Source organism: Drosophila grimshawi, unplaced genomic scaffold (genome assembly GCF_018153295.1).
Source record: "Drosophila grimshawi isolate 15287-2541.00 unplaced genomic scaffold, ASM1815329v1 contig_44, whole genome shotgun sequence".
NCBI lineage: Eukaryota > Metazoa > Arthropoda > Insecta > Diptera > Drosophilidae > Drosophila > Drosophila grimshawi.
In genome coordinates this window covers 9,588,374-9,605,374 of record NW_025063240.1, presented here as the reverse complement: position 1 = coordinate 9,605,374, position 17,001 = coordinate 9,588,374, and the positions used below count along the sequence as shown (strand labels likewise).

The following is a 17,001-nucleotide window of genomic DNA, read 5'->3' as shown; positions in this document are numbered from 1 at the left end:
TATACAGTACAGGAAAAAATATTATCACCTTTAAATTTGCTAGTTTAAGGAACTTAAGAATACGTTTGCAGAAGTGAAAGAAGTCGCTTACAAAATTGAGATAGAAAATAATAATTTAATAATTTAATATTAGTAATAATTTATAATAATAATAATTAATTTACAGTTTTCAGCTTGTTGAAAATTAATTAAAATTCAAATTAAAAATTGGATCTTATGAAAAAGAAGAAAATTAACGAAAAATAAAATAAAACAAACACAAAATAAAATAAATTTACGAAAAATATAGAAAAAATAACTAATTTTCAATAGTGCACTTTTAATTATAAAAATTATAAATAAATAAAAAAAATTATAAATATATATTTTGAAAAGATTTTCTGAAGCAGTTCTAACATTAATTTATACAGCGAAAACTAAACCATATATTATAAATCAATATTTAAAAAAAATGTCTACTTTGATGAGAGAAGTCTACGAGTGGTGCTATAATTATTTTGGCAACTGTATATATATATGTGTATGTATATATAGAATATATTTGATAGAGCTAATTCGGAAACAGAGGCCCGCCTGGTGCATGACACACACCCAACTCGGTCGCTTATCAGTTTTGGTTGGGTTTCTTTTTCTTTATTTGCCAAGTGATCTAATCAAAGTAAAAACAACAATCAGCATTGTTCGTTGTTTAACTCAGTAGACTCAGTGTCTACGCGCTCCACGACATGTTGCCCATGGGTCTAGCTAGGAGGAGGAGCACACACACCAGGAGTAGCGGCAAGCGGCAAGCGGGAGGTGGCAGGTGGCAAGTGGTTAGAGAACACGCCATCATTTCGCCGTTGTTGTTAGCTATCTGAAGTGCAGTACACGATTTGCGATAAACACGCGACCTTGCAAAGCACCTCCCCCACCCCTTGCCACACCCCTTGGCACGCCCCCCTTCCCATGCAACGAGCTCTATAAAAATTGATATACACAAGTATTATAGTCTCTGAAAAATATATGTATGACGCATTATTAGCCCTAGCACCGTCAAATATTGATTTAATATTCTTTGGCTCCACTGTTGTTGTTGATAAGTATTTACTTTTATATATATGTATATAGTGCGATATCTGATGCATACTGAATACCAGTCAGACGATTTGTCCTCCAAGTTTTTGTTGAAATTAGATAAGGGGCAAAGAGCCATATCGCAATTGGTTCCATCAATTTGCTGCATTAATATAACAAATAGCTACTATAACTCGACCGATAGCTGTCAACAATAATTATATTCCCACTCTTATCTCTACTAGTCCACATATATGCACACATATACCAAGAGTTTTGGCAAATAGCTATATCTGTATATATATAATACCTCCATTAAGATGACGAATCTAAGGAAACATAAATTGACGTAATTCATTCAATTATTGCAGATGAAACATTTGCAATATTTTTTTTGGATTGACTCAGTATATATATATATAGATATAGGTATATATAGATATATATATATATATATATATAGTTTCTATTAGTTAAGTTATTTCATTAGTAATATGTTAGGCTATATTATATATAAATTAAAATGCTTTAGCATTACAATTGTTTTTTTTGCTATCAGAAATCGATTTGTATCGATAAAATGCGATTTAAGAGATCTAATGCGATCAGTTTGAGATCACTGCTAATGGCGAAATATTTGATTAACTCCTCTGATAATTTATAGGTTTTTCAAATTGTGTTTTGCTTAAATCTAGTAAACATAACAATATAAAAATGTTATTTTCCAACTTTATAATTTCAGTTCTAAGCTATTTATTACATGGTGGAAACTTCAAGAAGATTCTTTTGGAAAGTAATTAGGAAAGGAGATCAGCTAAGGTCATAATCCAGGGTATTAAGTAAATTACCTTGGTAAGTTTATGAGAGTGCGAGAGAGTCATAACACTTAACCATGGCACAATGGTATAGGGGATGTCGCGGCAGAGTTTGGAAAATGCGCTGGAAAAACCCAACGGCCAACTCATTGTGGAAAATTTGCGGCTCATTTGGAAACAGGCTCGGTGCCTATCAGGTAGCCAGCGGGTCATCAGGTAGAGATAGTTCTACAGAAGATACTTGATGCACAAAATCCACTCAAAATGTCAACAACAAAAAAGCGGACAGCAAATGGAAATTGTGGATGGGGCATATGGCTAAGGGTATAGATAATGGTAAGAGTAAGGGTATGGGTATGGGTATGGGTATGGGTATGGTCATGGGATGCCAGTTAACACTTACGGCTGATGCAATGTCATCAATCTGGAAAATCAACTTAAATGCGGACCCTTTACAATAACCTTGGGACTGCAACTGTTTGCATAAATTAAGCCCAGACTCGAGTGCCAGTTCCAGTTTATAGTTCTCGTCGGGTTTTCCTTTTTTAATTGCTTTAGTTTGGGGACTACACAGCCAATGAATAAAACAAGCAACAAAGACTATCTTAGGCAGCCCGAAGATTAAATAAACCTGCAGAACCAATCGAGTTAATAATATATAAGAACTCATCTATTGACTGACTTTTCCTAATGATTTTCTGTTTAGTTCGGATATTTTATTCATACAAGAAATCATCTTTAAATTCATTCTATCTATAATAGCTATATGATATAGTCGTTCGATCCGTATGATTGTGACATATTTTCCACCTGCAGTTAAAAGACGAATATTTGTCGACTTTTATTAAGATAGTTTTAAAACTGAGGAACTAGTTGGCATAGAAAATCAGATGGACCGACAGACTTGGCTATATTGACACGAATATCAAGAATAAATCAAGAATATATATGCCTAAAAATAAAATATTTACTTCGAAAAATAAACTGATAATAATTATTTTTTTGGTCTGATTGGGTTTTTTTCTGGGTTTTCCCTAATTGATGCCACAAATGTTGAACTATTTTGCATTGAAATTCCTCAGAATTTTAAATTTTTATTTATATATATATATATATATATATATATATATATATATATATTATTCAGTTGACTTTAAATAACTAAACTAAATCAATAAGAAATCGTTTGATGCCTTAAAAATCGGGAGCTAAAAATATTTGCTTATATTAAGAACGAAGAAATCTTGAATTAATTTCATTATCTGCTCATTTTCTTACTCATTGTTAATAACACTTTCTCGATTTCCGATTGGAGACGTTGATTTGAAATATAAAACACGACAGTCAAAGAATGACAAATTCGCTTCTCTTGTAGCATGAAATCATTTTCGCTGTGTATTTATTTTTAGTTGTATGCAAACCCCCTCCCACTCTCCATCTCCTGCGCTGCCCTGCCCTGCCCTACAACCGGCACAGGCATCCCCAGCCGAGAAGTCAAATAGTCAGGTTCGAGAATCAAGAATCAGTTGTTGCTCCCTTTGGAAAAATTCATGACCTTCGTTTCGGATGTCGCACACGCAATTTTAAGGGTGATTAGCGCTTCCAAATAGTAGAAGAAGTAGAAGAGCGGAAGGAGCAGCCACAGGAGCAGGGGTAGCAGAGAGAAGAAGAGAGAAGATTTAGGGGCATAGATGGCAAAGTTGCGACTGGGAGTTGAGTGTTAAATTGATAAATTGCCTTTGATTGGAATGGAAGTTGTGTGAGCTGTTTTTTTTTTTCTTTTCTATCTGCCTCTCTCTGTGTGTGTGTGCATGTGTGTGTGTGTGTGTGTGCGACTGACAACTGGGGTGACACTATTTTTACGAGCATCAAGTTGCTGTGGACCCTTTTGCGCCCTTATCCATAAAACTCAAGCTGAGATTTCTCGACTCCCATTTCGAGCATATATATTCAACAAATTTTTATGTCCAAATATCTTTAAGCCAGCGCTCAAGTAGAATCGTTAAAAATACGTTGGATAAATGCACTTGTGTAAATACAAATTTTTGTATAATTTAAATACAGAATTTCCAAATAAAAATATGTGTTTTTCTTTCATTTTAAGATAAGATTTTAAATATAAAAAAAACGCAAAATAAATTGTTTGCTGTAATCAAGTTCAACTTGTAGTTCTTCTATATCTGAACTTAGCACTTCTAGATTGAATTAAAGACAACATTATATTATCTATTATATTTTTATGAAATATATTTTTCGGTGTCTATCTCTATTCCCTGATTCCATAGATGCTGCTGATTAATAATCTTTGTATTTTTTTTATATTGTCAGAACTTTGTGGAATAATTAAAGTCATTAATAAAGTAATTTTTTGAAAAAGGAATTTTTCCTGCGTGCAAACATTTTCTTGACATACTGTATAAATACACATATGTGCGTAGATACGATGTACATACATACATATGCATGTACATGTCAACAGGCCTGATGTGCCCAGTGCGCCCAGGTCATAAAAACTCAAGTTGAAACAGCGTCAAAATTACACAAAACCTTAAGCGAATTTCAATTCCTTCTTGCTCTTTCTCCCGTTCACGCTGGCCTCCCTCTCCCGCTCTTCCAGTCGCTCTGTGTGTGTTTTGTCTCTTTCGCTTTTGTCACCTGATTAACAATCTTCAGTCTTTTGCATTTTGCATTCTCGTTTCGCCTAATTTCCTATGGAACTAATCGACCCCCTTCCCTCTTTTTATGCACATACATGTTGGGGATGAGGGAGATAAAGTGCGAGAGAGACAGAGAGGCTGGAAATGGAGATAACTTGTGTTGTCTCAGTCACACGTATGTCCAGTAATTTCATCATTGCTACGTTTTCTCCTATTTCATGAAAACTTTACGAATAGTCAAAAAAAAAATAAAAAGAAGCAGCTAGAAATAAACCCGTTGCCAAGCAGAAAATGAACTATTGATGGAAAACAAAAAAGAAAAAATAAAGAGCTGACGGCAAATGCAACAACAGAAGCAGCAGCATAAGATACACACAAATGACTTTGTATCTGTAAGATACACACACACACATTAACATGCAAGTCTACATCTGTGTGTGCAAAATAAAACAGATGATTGCCCATAAGCAAAAGCGAAGAAAAGAAACAGCAACAAAAATAACAACAACAAGACAAGCTCATAAACTTTGACGTCGACAGCGACTGCGACCGGCCGGTTGGCACTCGAAGGCGGCTTTTGGCTCTCTTTGGCTCTGCCAGCAGTGAAGACATATAAGAAAAAAATAAAATATAAATAAATAAATAAGCGAGCGAAAAGGAAAACAAGCAAAAATCAACAGCAACAACAACAAAAACAAAGACATATGTGGAAAAACAGATGAGTGCAACGTTGCCGTTGTTGAACTCGTTTGTTGGCGGCTCAGCTTGCAGAGTGAGTGAAAAACGGCAACGATGCGTAAGCAATGGGCACAAAAACATAGCAACAACAACAACAAACACGGCAAACTACATACATACTAACACATATATATATGTATACATTACTTGAATGCGTATGTGTGTGTGTGTGTGTGTTTTGGGGGGCGCGTTGACTGCGAGAAACGAGTTGGAAAATCAAGATACAAGCAGCAGCAGCAGCAGAGACGCCGGCAGAGCTGCAGCGGCTAACTTAGCTCTGTATACATCAATGCATATACTATTTCATGAGTGTGTGTGTGTGCGAAAGAGAGAAAGAGAAAGAGCGAGAGGGAGAGAGTGGGGGATACCTGCTGTGCGCCAGCAAAACAGATGATGAGCGAAACAGCTGCACAGTCAAGAGCAAAGGCACACAAGTTGAGTCGCATCAGCTGTGGCTCAACATTTTACAGCTGTGCGCTCAATTGGCATGAAGAGCGCCAGCGCCACACTCAAAGAGTAAAAGCTAAGAGCAAAATGTAAATATAATTGCTCTTGAGTGAAAAATATCTCACTTAAAGGGGCAATTTGAGTAGTTTGTAAGAGAAAAATGTAGCTCAAAAAGTTGACAAGAATTATTTTGTAGCAGTTTGCATAAGAAACGAATTTGAAATCAGCCACATATAAATAAATGCATATTTATTTATGCTAATTTGGATATACACATCCCCACCCCACCGTCGACCGCTCCACCTAAATTCAAATTAGAAAAAATTGTGTGAAAGAAGTTTTCAAAGTACTTTTGCATATTTGAGCATAAATCAATTATGCATTCTTAAAATATATATGTATATATATTTTTCTATCCAATACACAGTAATTTAACTAATTGTTAAGCATTAAAACGAAAATAAAACTTTTGTTTACTTTTTTGCTGTTTTTTTTGTGTTTTGCTGAGTGAAGAAAACAACTTTGCTCGCTAGATGGCGCCACGCGTATCGCATTTTGAGCGTGAAATTGTTTTTCGCATTTTGTTTTGCTTTGTTCTTGTTTTGCTTATCGGTTATGGCTTTATCTGTGTGTGTGTGTGTGTTAAACACGTCAGCAAAAAAATATATTATCGGCTCATTATGAATCAATTGCTTTCAATTGTGATTTGCTTATCGACATTCGATTAATATCCATCTGCAAACATTTTCCTTATCAATTTATCAATTGTTGCAAAGCCCTTTGTTTATTTCTTGTACAATTTTCACGTTAGTTAAGATATAAAAAATTTAAATAAACCTCAATTCAACGAAAACATAGATATAGATATATGTATTTTACTATTTTTTATTGTTTCCGAGAAGTTTTTGCTACATATATTTTCACCTGAAAAAAATCCGTTTAAGTTTTTTTTTCTTCATTTTTTGGGGATTTTATTTTTGGAAAACTTTTTTATTGAGTGTGTGAAAAAACTTGAAAATTACCAAGAATTTTTGATGCAAAAAACTGATTTTTATGGCTTATTTCATCTTTTTTTTTAATATAAACCTAGATTTCTATACACATGTATATATATTTATATATATATATATATAATTGGAAGCCAAATCTGCTGCGTCACATTTGCAACGATTGCGAAATTGATGAAAAGGCAAACTTTGGTTTTATTTTATGTGGCAAGCAAATGTATCTACACACATGCTAATGTATCTGACAGCAGCATAAGCCAAAAGATACAACAAGAAAACACACACACACACACACTCTATAGAATTTCATTTCAATGTGAAATGCTGGACACATAAAACACACACACACACACACATACATATACACACGCACAGAAAGGAAGACACACAGGCAAAGCAAACAGGTTCAGATACATTTCAATCTTTGAATCTTTCGTTTCCAAGCTACGTGCAACAGCAACAACAACAGCAATAATCTACCAGATGCATTCAATTGAAATGAAAGGACTCCACTGCCTCAAATCATGATATGAATATATAAAATTATTCCAACAAAAAATAAGATAAAATAAGAAAAGAACAGAAAAGAAAATAGTTTCAAATGCTGATGAAATTTCCAATATGCTGAAGATTTCTATCTATCCACACATGCACACACAGATATCACACAAATATATACATATGTATATATATATCTGGCTTAACATCAGATATAAAAATTAAAATATTGTTAATGTTACATGGAAAACCTTTAAATTGGAAATGACGTGATTTTTACCAGAAGTTTAATCATAAATTCTGCGTGTGTTTTATTATTTTTCTTTGTTTCTTATCAAAATAATATACCCACAGCTCATAAAACTTCTTGATTCAACTTATTTCATAACCATTTGACACTTTTTGTCTCAACAAATATTTATTTACACCACGCGAAGAAAGAGTTTTGACAAAGTGAAAAAATCATATATTTTATTAGTCGATTTTTATTCTTTGGCTTGAATAAGAAATGGTAACTAGATTCTTTGACTTAAACCATTTTTAAATATTGCAAATCAAAAATAATTCGCTTTTTTTGGGTGTGTCAAGAAAGTGATTTAACAAATTTTAATGATTTTGAGAGTCTTTTTTACATTTTTCAGACATGTTCTAGTTTAACTAGACAAAAAAAGTATTGCCAGGAATCAGAAAATTGTTTAATATACTCAAATACGAATCGATTTAGAAAAGACTATAATTTTCAATAAAATTAACTCCTTTTCAGTGTGGCAAATAAACAGAAAATTAGTAAAAAGTAGCAAATAAAATTCGAGCAAACAACGAGAAATCATCAACAACAAATTCGCACAACGAGTTCAATGAGAATTTCGATTCTTATTAAGGAAATACAAAAATAAAATATAATTTTGCGGCTTTGTCAAAAGACTTTTCTGACCGAGTGTAATGAACAGCAATGAATGCCTGATTATACAATCAATGTCAAGCCAATGTCGTATTCTTCTTTGTGTCGCAAACGTAAACGTTTCAATACAAAAGATCTGCACAATTTCGTACATAATGAAATAGTAAACAGTTCATAAAATCAACAGAAATAAATTGAAATTGCAAATGCAAGTTAAATTTATGTTTATAAGTAGATAAAGTGCAGATGCATTTTATAAAGTTCTCAAAATAACAAAAAAAAAATCTTTCAAATTTAACAAATTAAATGTGTACATAAATATATATGTATGTATGCATATACAATATAATCAGTCGAAAATCGAGATATTTAAGTTAGACTTAGAGGGAAAGACATCAATATTTATTCAACAGTTTTAATAGTTTATATTTTATAATTTTGCTATTAAAAGATACATTTGACAAAGATACAAAAATTAGTTGACATGTGGAGAATATTCCTTTTATAAATATGTATTTTTATTTATTAACTTATTTTATATAGAATATGATCTCTGGGGTAGTTATTGTGAAATGAGGCAACAGCACAAATTAGACTGCTGCTGCTGCTGTTGCTGCTTGCAACGTGCGACTAGCAGCTAACAACTTGCAACTCGATATGCCCATTAGCCACACATTGTAAGCGGATGGGACACACTCAGAGTCAGAGTCAGAGTTAGAATCGTAGTCAGCTTAAATCCGCAATCCGCATCAATCCCGGCCGGAGCCAGCCCATTTTGGCCACTGGGCTTCGATTTTCGTTTCGAGTGCAGTGGAAAATTTCAATTTTGACATGGTGCGTTCTCCAAGGGGCAACAGAAACAGGCAGTAGCGACTGCGGGCAGCGCAGTAATGTGGAACGAAACGGGCTTCACAACGGGTGGCTAGGCAAAGCGAGGTGAGGCGAGGATTGGGCGAGGGGTGTGTGTGTGTATGAAGAGTGCCTGGCAGTAAATGAAAATTTCAATGTGTGTACGTGCGCTACCTCCTTGCGAGCAACAGAGAGAGATAGAAAGCGCTAGAGAGAGAGATAGAGAGAGAGAGAGCGAGTGCGAGAGAACATTTCCATCATCCTTTTTGGGCTGACGTCTGTGCTGCTGCTGCTGCATGCGCTGGCAGCAGCCGTGACATGCTCAACCGGCATAAAAGTCACGTATGCATTGCAAACTCACACAAACACACACACACACATAGACAGAGGCGCTCGCTCACTTGACAGAGCAAGACAGAGCCGGTTGTAGGTGTGCGCATGAGCAAAACAGGCGAAACAAATAAGAGTGTTGAGTGAAACAGCTGATGAGTGAAGAGAGAGTCACATACAGAGAGAGCAGCGAACAGCAAGCAGCAAGCGAGCGACAGAGAGAAAGAGAGGGAGAGAGCGCGACGTCGCTGAAAAAATCAGCCAACTTACATCAGCCGTTTTTGCCCTCTTGTTATATGTACTTCTTTCTACCTGCTGCTGCTGCTGCTGCTGCTGTTGTCGCACAGCAACAACTACAAATACAGCACCCACACACACACACACACACATGCACACTCGTCGTATATACGTTTATGTAGCGGTCTCTTTGCGGAGAGCACAACCGCTAATTGCTCAGCAAACACATACAGCTGTTGTTGTTATTGCTGTTGCTCTCTCAGCACAAAACATACGCACACACACAGTGACAATTACCACCACCACCACCACCACTACTATTACATATGATATGGGGGAAATGAGCGAAGCCGCAAGCGAACCGGCCTATAAAAGCCGATGCAGACCGTTTGCTCTTCATAGTAGCTTCGAAACACTGCTGACAAACACACATAGAAAAGTAAGCAAACGGCAAAGCAGCTAGAAAGGAAAGCGCAAAAGCAGAGCAAAGCAAACAGCAGCAACAAAAAATAGCGTGTATTTTCAATTTTCTACTGTTGGACTTAAAACTTAAAACAAAAAAAAAACAAATTATTGTTTCACGAAGAATTCTATGTAAAAAGAGAAAATTACAAACAACATCTAAAATGTACTTGTAGTACTCGTAACTGTAAAAAAAAAACGAAAATTTTCAATAATTTTATGAAAATTATTAAATCAAATATAATTGCCATCAAACAAATGCAACGGACCAACGCCATCTAAGTGATAAACTACAACAAACAAACAAACAACCAACCAACAACAAAAGTGCTGTGATTTCCAACTACAAAACAACAAAAAATCAAGTTAATTTAAAAATTTGAAGCAATCAGCAGCATAATTTTATAAAAAATAAAACAACCAGCAAATTGTGATAAATAATTAATAAACTACAACAAACTCTATTAATTAATTTGTATAAAGAACGTTTCAAGTGATACAAAAAAGAAAAAGCAAACGAAGCGAAAAACAAAGAAAAGCGAGGAAATCTAGAGAACATATTTTCCCGACAAGCAGAAAAACAGCAAGTCTAATGAAAATGGAAGTTCTCGCTGTGCAGTCAAATTACGGCGGTGTCCTCGGCTCCAACAAAGTTCGAGGTAAGCTCTCCAAAAATATAAAAAAAAAAATTCAAAAACTTAGTTTCTAGAATATTTAAAAAATCTTGAGTAAAATTTATTTCCTGTATTCAATTCAAAATTTAAATATGAATTCAAAATCTTTTTCAAATTTAAGGGCAACTTGGAAAAAAATCATAAAATTTTCAATATTTACAAAATGCTAATTCCAAAGCTAGTTTTTAATTTATTCGCAATTAGAAAATTGCTTGGCACATTGCATCAGATTTTTATTGTTTACAACTAGATTACAAAATTGAATGCATTAAAAAATCAATTTACACATGCAAACTGAAGGCGAAAAAAAACGAACAACATCTGTTACAAAGTCACGTAGTTTATATGAACAAAAACAAAATGTATACAAAAAGAAAAATATAAATATATTTTTTGGTTGTTCCGTTTTTTGTTTCTTGTTGCTGGGCACACTGTGCTCAGTTCTCTCTCTTGCTCACACTCATTTAATTTTCGGTCTCTCGCTCTGGCGAACGGCCTGTTTCCGCTTTTATCTCGTTCGCTGCTTGTTGCCAAGCGGCCGTTGCGCTGTGTGCGAGTGTGTTTGTGTGTGTGCGTGTGAATGAACGTTGAACACTAAGCAAATGGGCAAAATCAACGATTTTTTTCTTAATCGCTCAATGTTGTTTTTTTTAATTTAGTTTATTGGTGGTTTTTTGGCTTCTTATTTTTCTAGTTGTACTTATGAAAAGTTTTTGTTTTGTTGCTTGTTTTAGATTGGACCAGCACATTGACACCGCCCACGTCGTCCGCCGTTGCGGCCAAGAAGGTCGCCGTTGCCGTTGGCAGCAGCAGCAGCAACATCAACAACAACAGCAGCAGTCGCAGCCAGACTAACACTCACAGTATTAAGCACAAGCAGCCGACGACGAGCAGCAGCAGCAGCAGCATTAGCAAGAAAACCAAATCGAGCAACAACAACAGCACGAACAGCAACAGCAACTTCGTGAACAACCGTTATCCGATCGCGATCTCGTACGACGAACAGGACGACGAGGAGCTGTCGCTGTGCATCGACGTCGATGCTTCGGCTGTGAATGCTCTCTCGCTGCGACTGCTGGACCAGCTGCGAGAGGCGAAGGCTCGCCATTTGACGTGCACCGAAGTGTCGCTACCCTGTGATCTCACGCCCAGCATTGCGGCGGAAATAATCGTGTGTCGGAGAAGGAGCCGTGCGGCATTCGTGGCTGCACCATCTATGTGGAATTCGAGGATGAGCCACAAAATTCACGACGCATCGCCTCACTCAAAGTCGATCCCGATACGGTGTCCACATTCGAAGTGTATTTGACACTCCGTCAGGATCATCGCGGCTGGGCAGCACTGCTGCCACAGTTCATGAAGAGTCTGGCACGCACCATTACCATCAGTCCAGAGTATACCATAACGAAGCATAAGCTTTACTCGGCCGATGGTTTGGGCGCTCGTCGCAGCTATAGCTTCGGCTCAAGCTCAAGCACGAGCTCAAGCTCAAGCTCAAGCCAGGCAATAGCGACGCCAACGTTGTAAGCGAAGAGCGTGCGATCGAGAAAGAGAGAGAGAGAGTGAGAGACAGACGGAGCCCAGCGAGTGCGAAACATACATATATATATATATATATATATATGTATAAATATATATATATATATAGATATATATATATAAAAAGAGCGCGCGTTTAACACCGCCCAACACCCCCTGTGATGTCGAGAGCAGTAGTTAGTTGCGAGCGCAACGCGACGACGAAGCAAGTATTCGAAGCCACCCCACCTACACAAATACACATACAAACACACACACATACACACACTCATACTAATATACTAGTAGGAGTTGTTCGCTCACGCGCAACTCTTTTGGAATTCAAATTTTTTTATTTTTTGTTTTTTTGTAATTGTGACTCTCACCACCATTTTACTTAGATGCGTAGTAGATGCTATCAAAAGAAAAAGAAAAACGAAAAAATACAAGAAAAAAAAACAAAAAACAGCAAGCGAAAAAACAAAAAAACAAATAACTAGTGTTTTAAGTTGTTTCTCCTTTTCAAAAAGCAAATACAAAAAGAAAAAACAAAAACAAAAATCATTAAAAATAAACAAGAAAAAAAAACCATGAAATTCAAAGACGGCGATCCGCAAGCCTCAGCAGCAGCAGCAGCAGGAGCAGCTCTCTTTTTGGGCTGTTGCTGGGCCGCTGCGAGGGTCGCTCAGTCGACAACTCATGAATATGTGATACTGTTTAAGATGCTAAGAGTTTTTTGCGTGCGCTCGCTCGCAAGTACGGCCAGGCAAAAAACGTTGATAAAATACACACACACACACACACACACTAACACACCCCCATATATACACACACACAAATACACACATACACATACAAATTAAATGTGAACAGATTTTTTAATTGTATGCTATTCTAGTAATAAACAAACAAAACAAAAACAAAAAACAAACAAACAAAAAAAACTTGATCTTGATAAATTTAAAATTTAACATATTATTATGTACGTTTAATATGAGAAGCATCTATATTAAAAAAAGAGCTGTAAAAAACTCCGCTGCGATGATCGATCGATTTAAATGATCATCATTCAATGAGTGTAATAAGTGTAGACGACGTGGATTGAAATGATCCAATTTTAGTTAGACGCAGCTTGCTGCATTAAAATTTTTTTAAATTATTTATTAATCTTAATTAAACCAACAAATTTTTAGGATTTTAACAAATTTTTATATATTATTAAATGTATAGCGCGTACAACACAAACAACAACAAAAACATTAAAATTACAACAAAAAAAAAAACAAAAACAAAACAAAAAAATATTGCTTAAATGTTAAGGCAAAAGAAAATATCTCAGTAAATGTGAAAGCGTAAAAAATTTGTAAAATTTTTTGTCTGTGTAAAACTCCAATTGCGATAAAAACAAAAATAAAAATAATAATAATAATTAGAAACCTAAAAGTAGCAGCAAAAAAATAAAACAACTAAAATGCAATGCGATATAATTTTTAAAAATTAAACAATAACGTAACAAAGAAAACTTAATGTTCTCACAAACACAACACACACACACACACACAACACCCAAACACCCACACAAAAGTATCTATACCAGCTTAAAGTATCTTATCTTTAAAAAAAACGAAAACTATTTATTAAAAACAAAAACAAAAACAAAACACACAAAAAACGATAAACGACAAGAAATTCATGTATTAATTTTTTTATTATTACGACAAACAAAAACACATATTGTATTTAATGTTAAGTTTTTTTATTGTGTAATTTAAAAACAAAACAAAAATAATTGTGAGAAATTTGTAACCAAAATGTAAGCAAAACAAAAACAAAAAAATACAAAAAAAAAAACGCAGAAACAAAGGTAAAAAAAATTACAAAAATAAAGCATATAATTTTTCCTGCGCTAGCGGAAAATAATTGTGGAAAAAAATTAAAACAAAACGGCTTTCTATTTTGCCAGCTTGGGTTGGGGGCGGTGGCGGTGGCGGTGGCAGGGGCTGGGCACCCTGCTTATAGCGGGTGCTTGTTGCAGCTTGCAGTTTGCAGCTTTCTTTTGCAGCCAAGTGAAGTGCGGCAACAACGCCACTCAACATCAACATCAGCATCAACTCGAACTGCAATCGCAGCAAACTATCTGTGGCAGACAATTGGTGGCAACCAGTTTGGCGATTTGTTGCTAGCAGCTAGCCCGGTTTTCAGTACGCAAAGGGGGGCGGAGAAGTTGCTAAAGGTGAAGGGAGGGGAGGGGAGGGGCAGGGCAACAGGTCGGCGCCACTATGAACTTGGCTGAAAAGCAACTGCAACTGCAACTGCAACTGCGGCAGCTTGTTAAGCGACAGCTAATTTAACTAAACTCAAAATATCTGCTTTGCTTTATTTTTTAATCAGTTTTTTGGCAATACATTGACAGATTGGGTTTATGGGTGTGTCCTGAAGAATCAGATTAGATATATATATTATAATATTATATTTATTATATTATATTGGTTTTGTAATATGGACAGTTTCCATTGCTGAAGCTTCGTGGTTATATTAGAGCTCTGAAGGGCACATCTGATGGATGAGGGCTCTTTAATCGGTACTGTTGGGAGGGGGTACTATTAACGATACTCTTAGCGGTACTGTTGACAGCGCTGTAAGCGGTACTGTTGACGGTACTGTTGATGGTACTGTTGACGGTACTGTTGACGGTACTGTTGACGGTACTGTGAACGTTACTGTTGACGGTACTGTGAACGTTACTGTTGCCGGTACTGTTGACGGTACTATTAATATTACTCTTAGCGATACTGTTGCCGGTACAGTAGCTGGTACTTTTAGCGGTACTGTTGGCGGTTCTGTTCTGTAGCAGATTAATAACCAGCTCAGTCAGGAAGAGAGTCACTTCAATGTTAATCCGTTGCTAAGTCCGGCTAAATTCCAAGTTTTTTTTTTATGTACTTCCTGATCTATTTGTTACTTTCCACAACAGGTCTAGAAGTGTGCTTCCTTCAGAGTGAAAACTCTTCCGGATTGACAGCGATGCTCCATCGCAGCAGGCAATCGACGAAAACAGCTGTTCTTGTACCATTCCTGAAGCAAAGTAGGCCCAATTGGGCAACCTGGATGAACTCTTTATTCGTATCTAACATATCGGAGAGGTTTAATATATATATTTGCATTTAATGAGATTGTATTGATATGCGTCTGTTCAGAGATCTTAAGAAGATTATTCATAGTAGATGATTATTAAATATGCTACTCAATATTTATACCCCGAATTCATTTTAAAGATTAAAGTGGGTATACTGAAGTTGAGCAAACAGACAAAAAGAACTATAAGAGATATCTATATATATATAGATAGGAATAAAGGATACAACTACAAAGATATAGGCTTTATAAATATCGCATTTATATTTATTAAATAAATATATATAATTTAACATAAAAAAAAACTATCAGCAGCACGCCTATTAACTACTTAACAGCTACGTGCAGGGTATCTACTAGTCGAGCTGCGTCGATTGGTGCATTCTAACTTGTTTTCATATGCACATCTCTTAAAACATACTTTTGACAAATATATTGGCCACCACTGACAATAATTCAAGCCTGATAAGGTTCTTAACTGTCTACATATATGTATATATATATATATATATATACATATATTAAGCTGATTACTCACACATAAATTGAACGGCAAAAATGTACGAATATGATTATTATTAATAAAGTCCGTTCCAATTAAGAGCTTTAAATAAGTAAGTGGAAATTAAAATTTGCACGTCATAAAATGTAAAATTAAATTTCGTTTTCTGCCACGTCACAGAAAATTCACATGTTTTTCGTTTCGTTGCGAATTGATTTTTTTTTATATATTATTTAAAATATTTGTTTTTTGAACTTTTGTTGTCGTGTTTTTATTATTGTTCGTTTATTGTTCGGTTAGCGCCATTTCAATTCTGCTGACGCGACTGACGCTGATAATTTCCTTGATTTTGTAATTTATAGTTGTTTTCATAAATACTTAAATTCATAGATATATACTAGAAACTTATTGTTGTTGTTTATATTGTTTTAGTTTCGTTTATATTGGAACACGTTTCTGTTATAGGCGACACACGCGTTCCAAAAAAAAACCGTCTTGACATTCCACCTTGTTTTTTTTTATTATTATTTTTTGTTTCTTTTTTTTTTAACCCAATTTTCCGTAGTCTCAACTGATCGGGCGTAGCACCTGTATAAAGCTGTATTAACATCTGTGTGGTATTTCCCCATGTGCAACACTAATTCCGTTGAATATGGAAAAGAATAAGAAATAAGGAGACAATATTTGCAGTATTATTTAATCGGGAGTTTGTCACCCATTGTTCCCCTAATAAAAATTCTATGAACCTGGATGGATATCTCATTTATGTCAACACGGAATTTCTATTATTGAACAGCCGACAACAATTCGCAAATATTTTCACTGTCTGCGTTTTATTTTTTTGAATAGATCGCAACGCGTTTAGAAAGAGAGAAAGAGAGAGATAGAGAGAGAGGGGGGATAGAGATAGAGATAGACATGAGTCGGCAGAGCTATTTTTTGAACTATTTTTTATTTGTTTTATCTTATTGGAATTGGCCAACACTTCTCTGACAAAATTTATTTAAATATTTCTGTTTTGTTTTCATATTTTGGACATGGAAATTTTTTGCGGTTTTTTTTTTTTTGCGCGTGGCGTTTCTGTATTTGGACACGTGTCACAGCAAAAGCGGGAAGACTTTTTAAATAAAGAACTCAAGCAATGCAGACATCTTGCTTAATCCTTAAGCTAATCCTCA

General features: G+C 35.3%; 1 protein-coding gene across 1 annotated transcript; it reads left to right on the top strand.

Annotated features, from left to right (window-relative positions):
* The first annotated feature begins 10,487 nt into the window (after positions 1-10,487).
* Positions 10,488-13,643, top strand: LOC6558074 (protein scylla). The gene is given in 3 exon segments (XM_032737868.1): positions 10,488-10,653; positions 11,403-11,834; positions 11,837-13,643. Coding segments are annotated over 3 exon segments (858 nt in total). The 5' UTR covers positions 10,488-10,586; the 3' UTR covers positions 12,196-13,643.
* Positions 13,644-17,001: the final 3,358 nt, after the last annotated feature.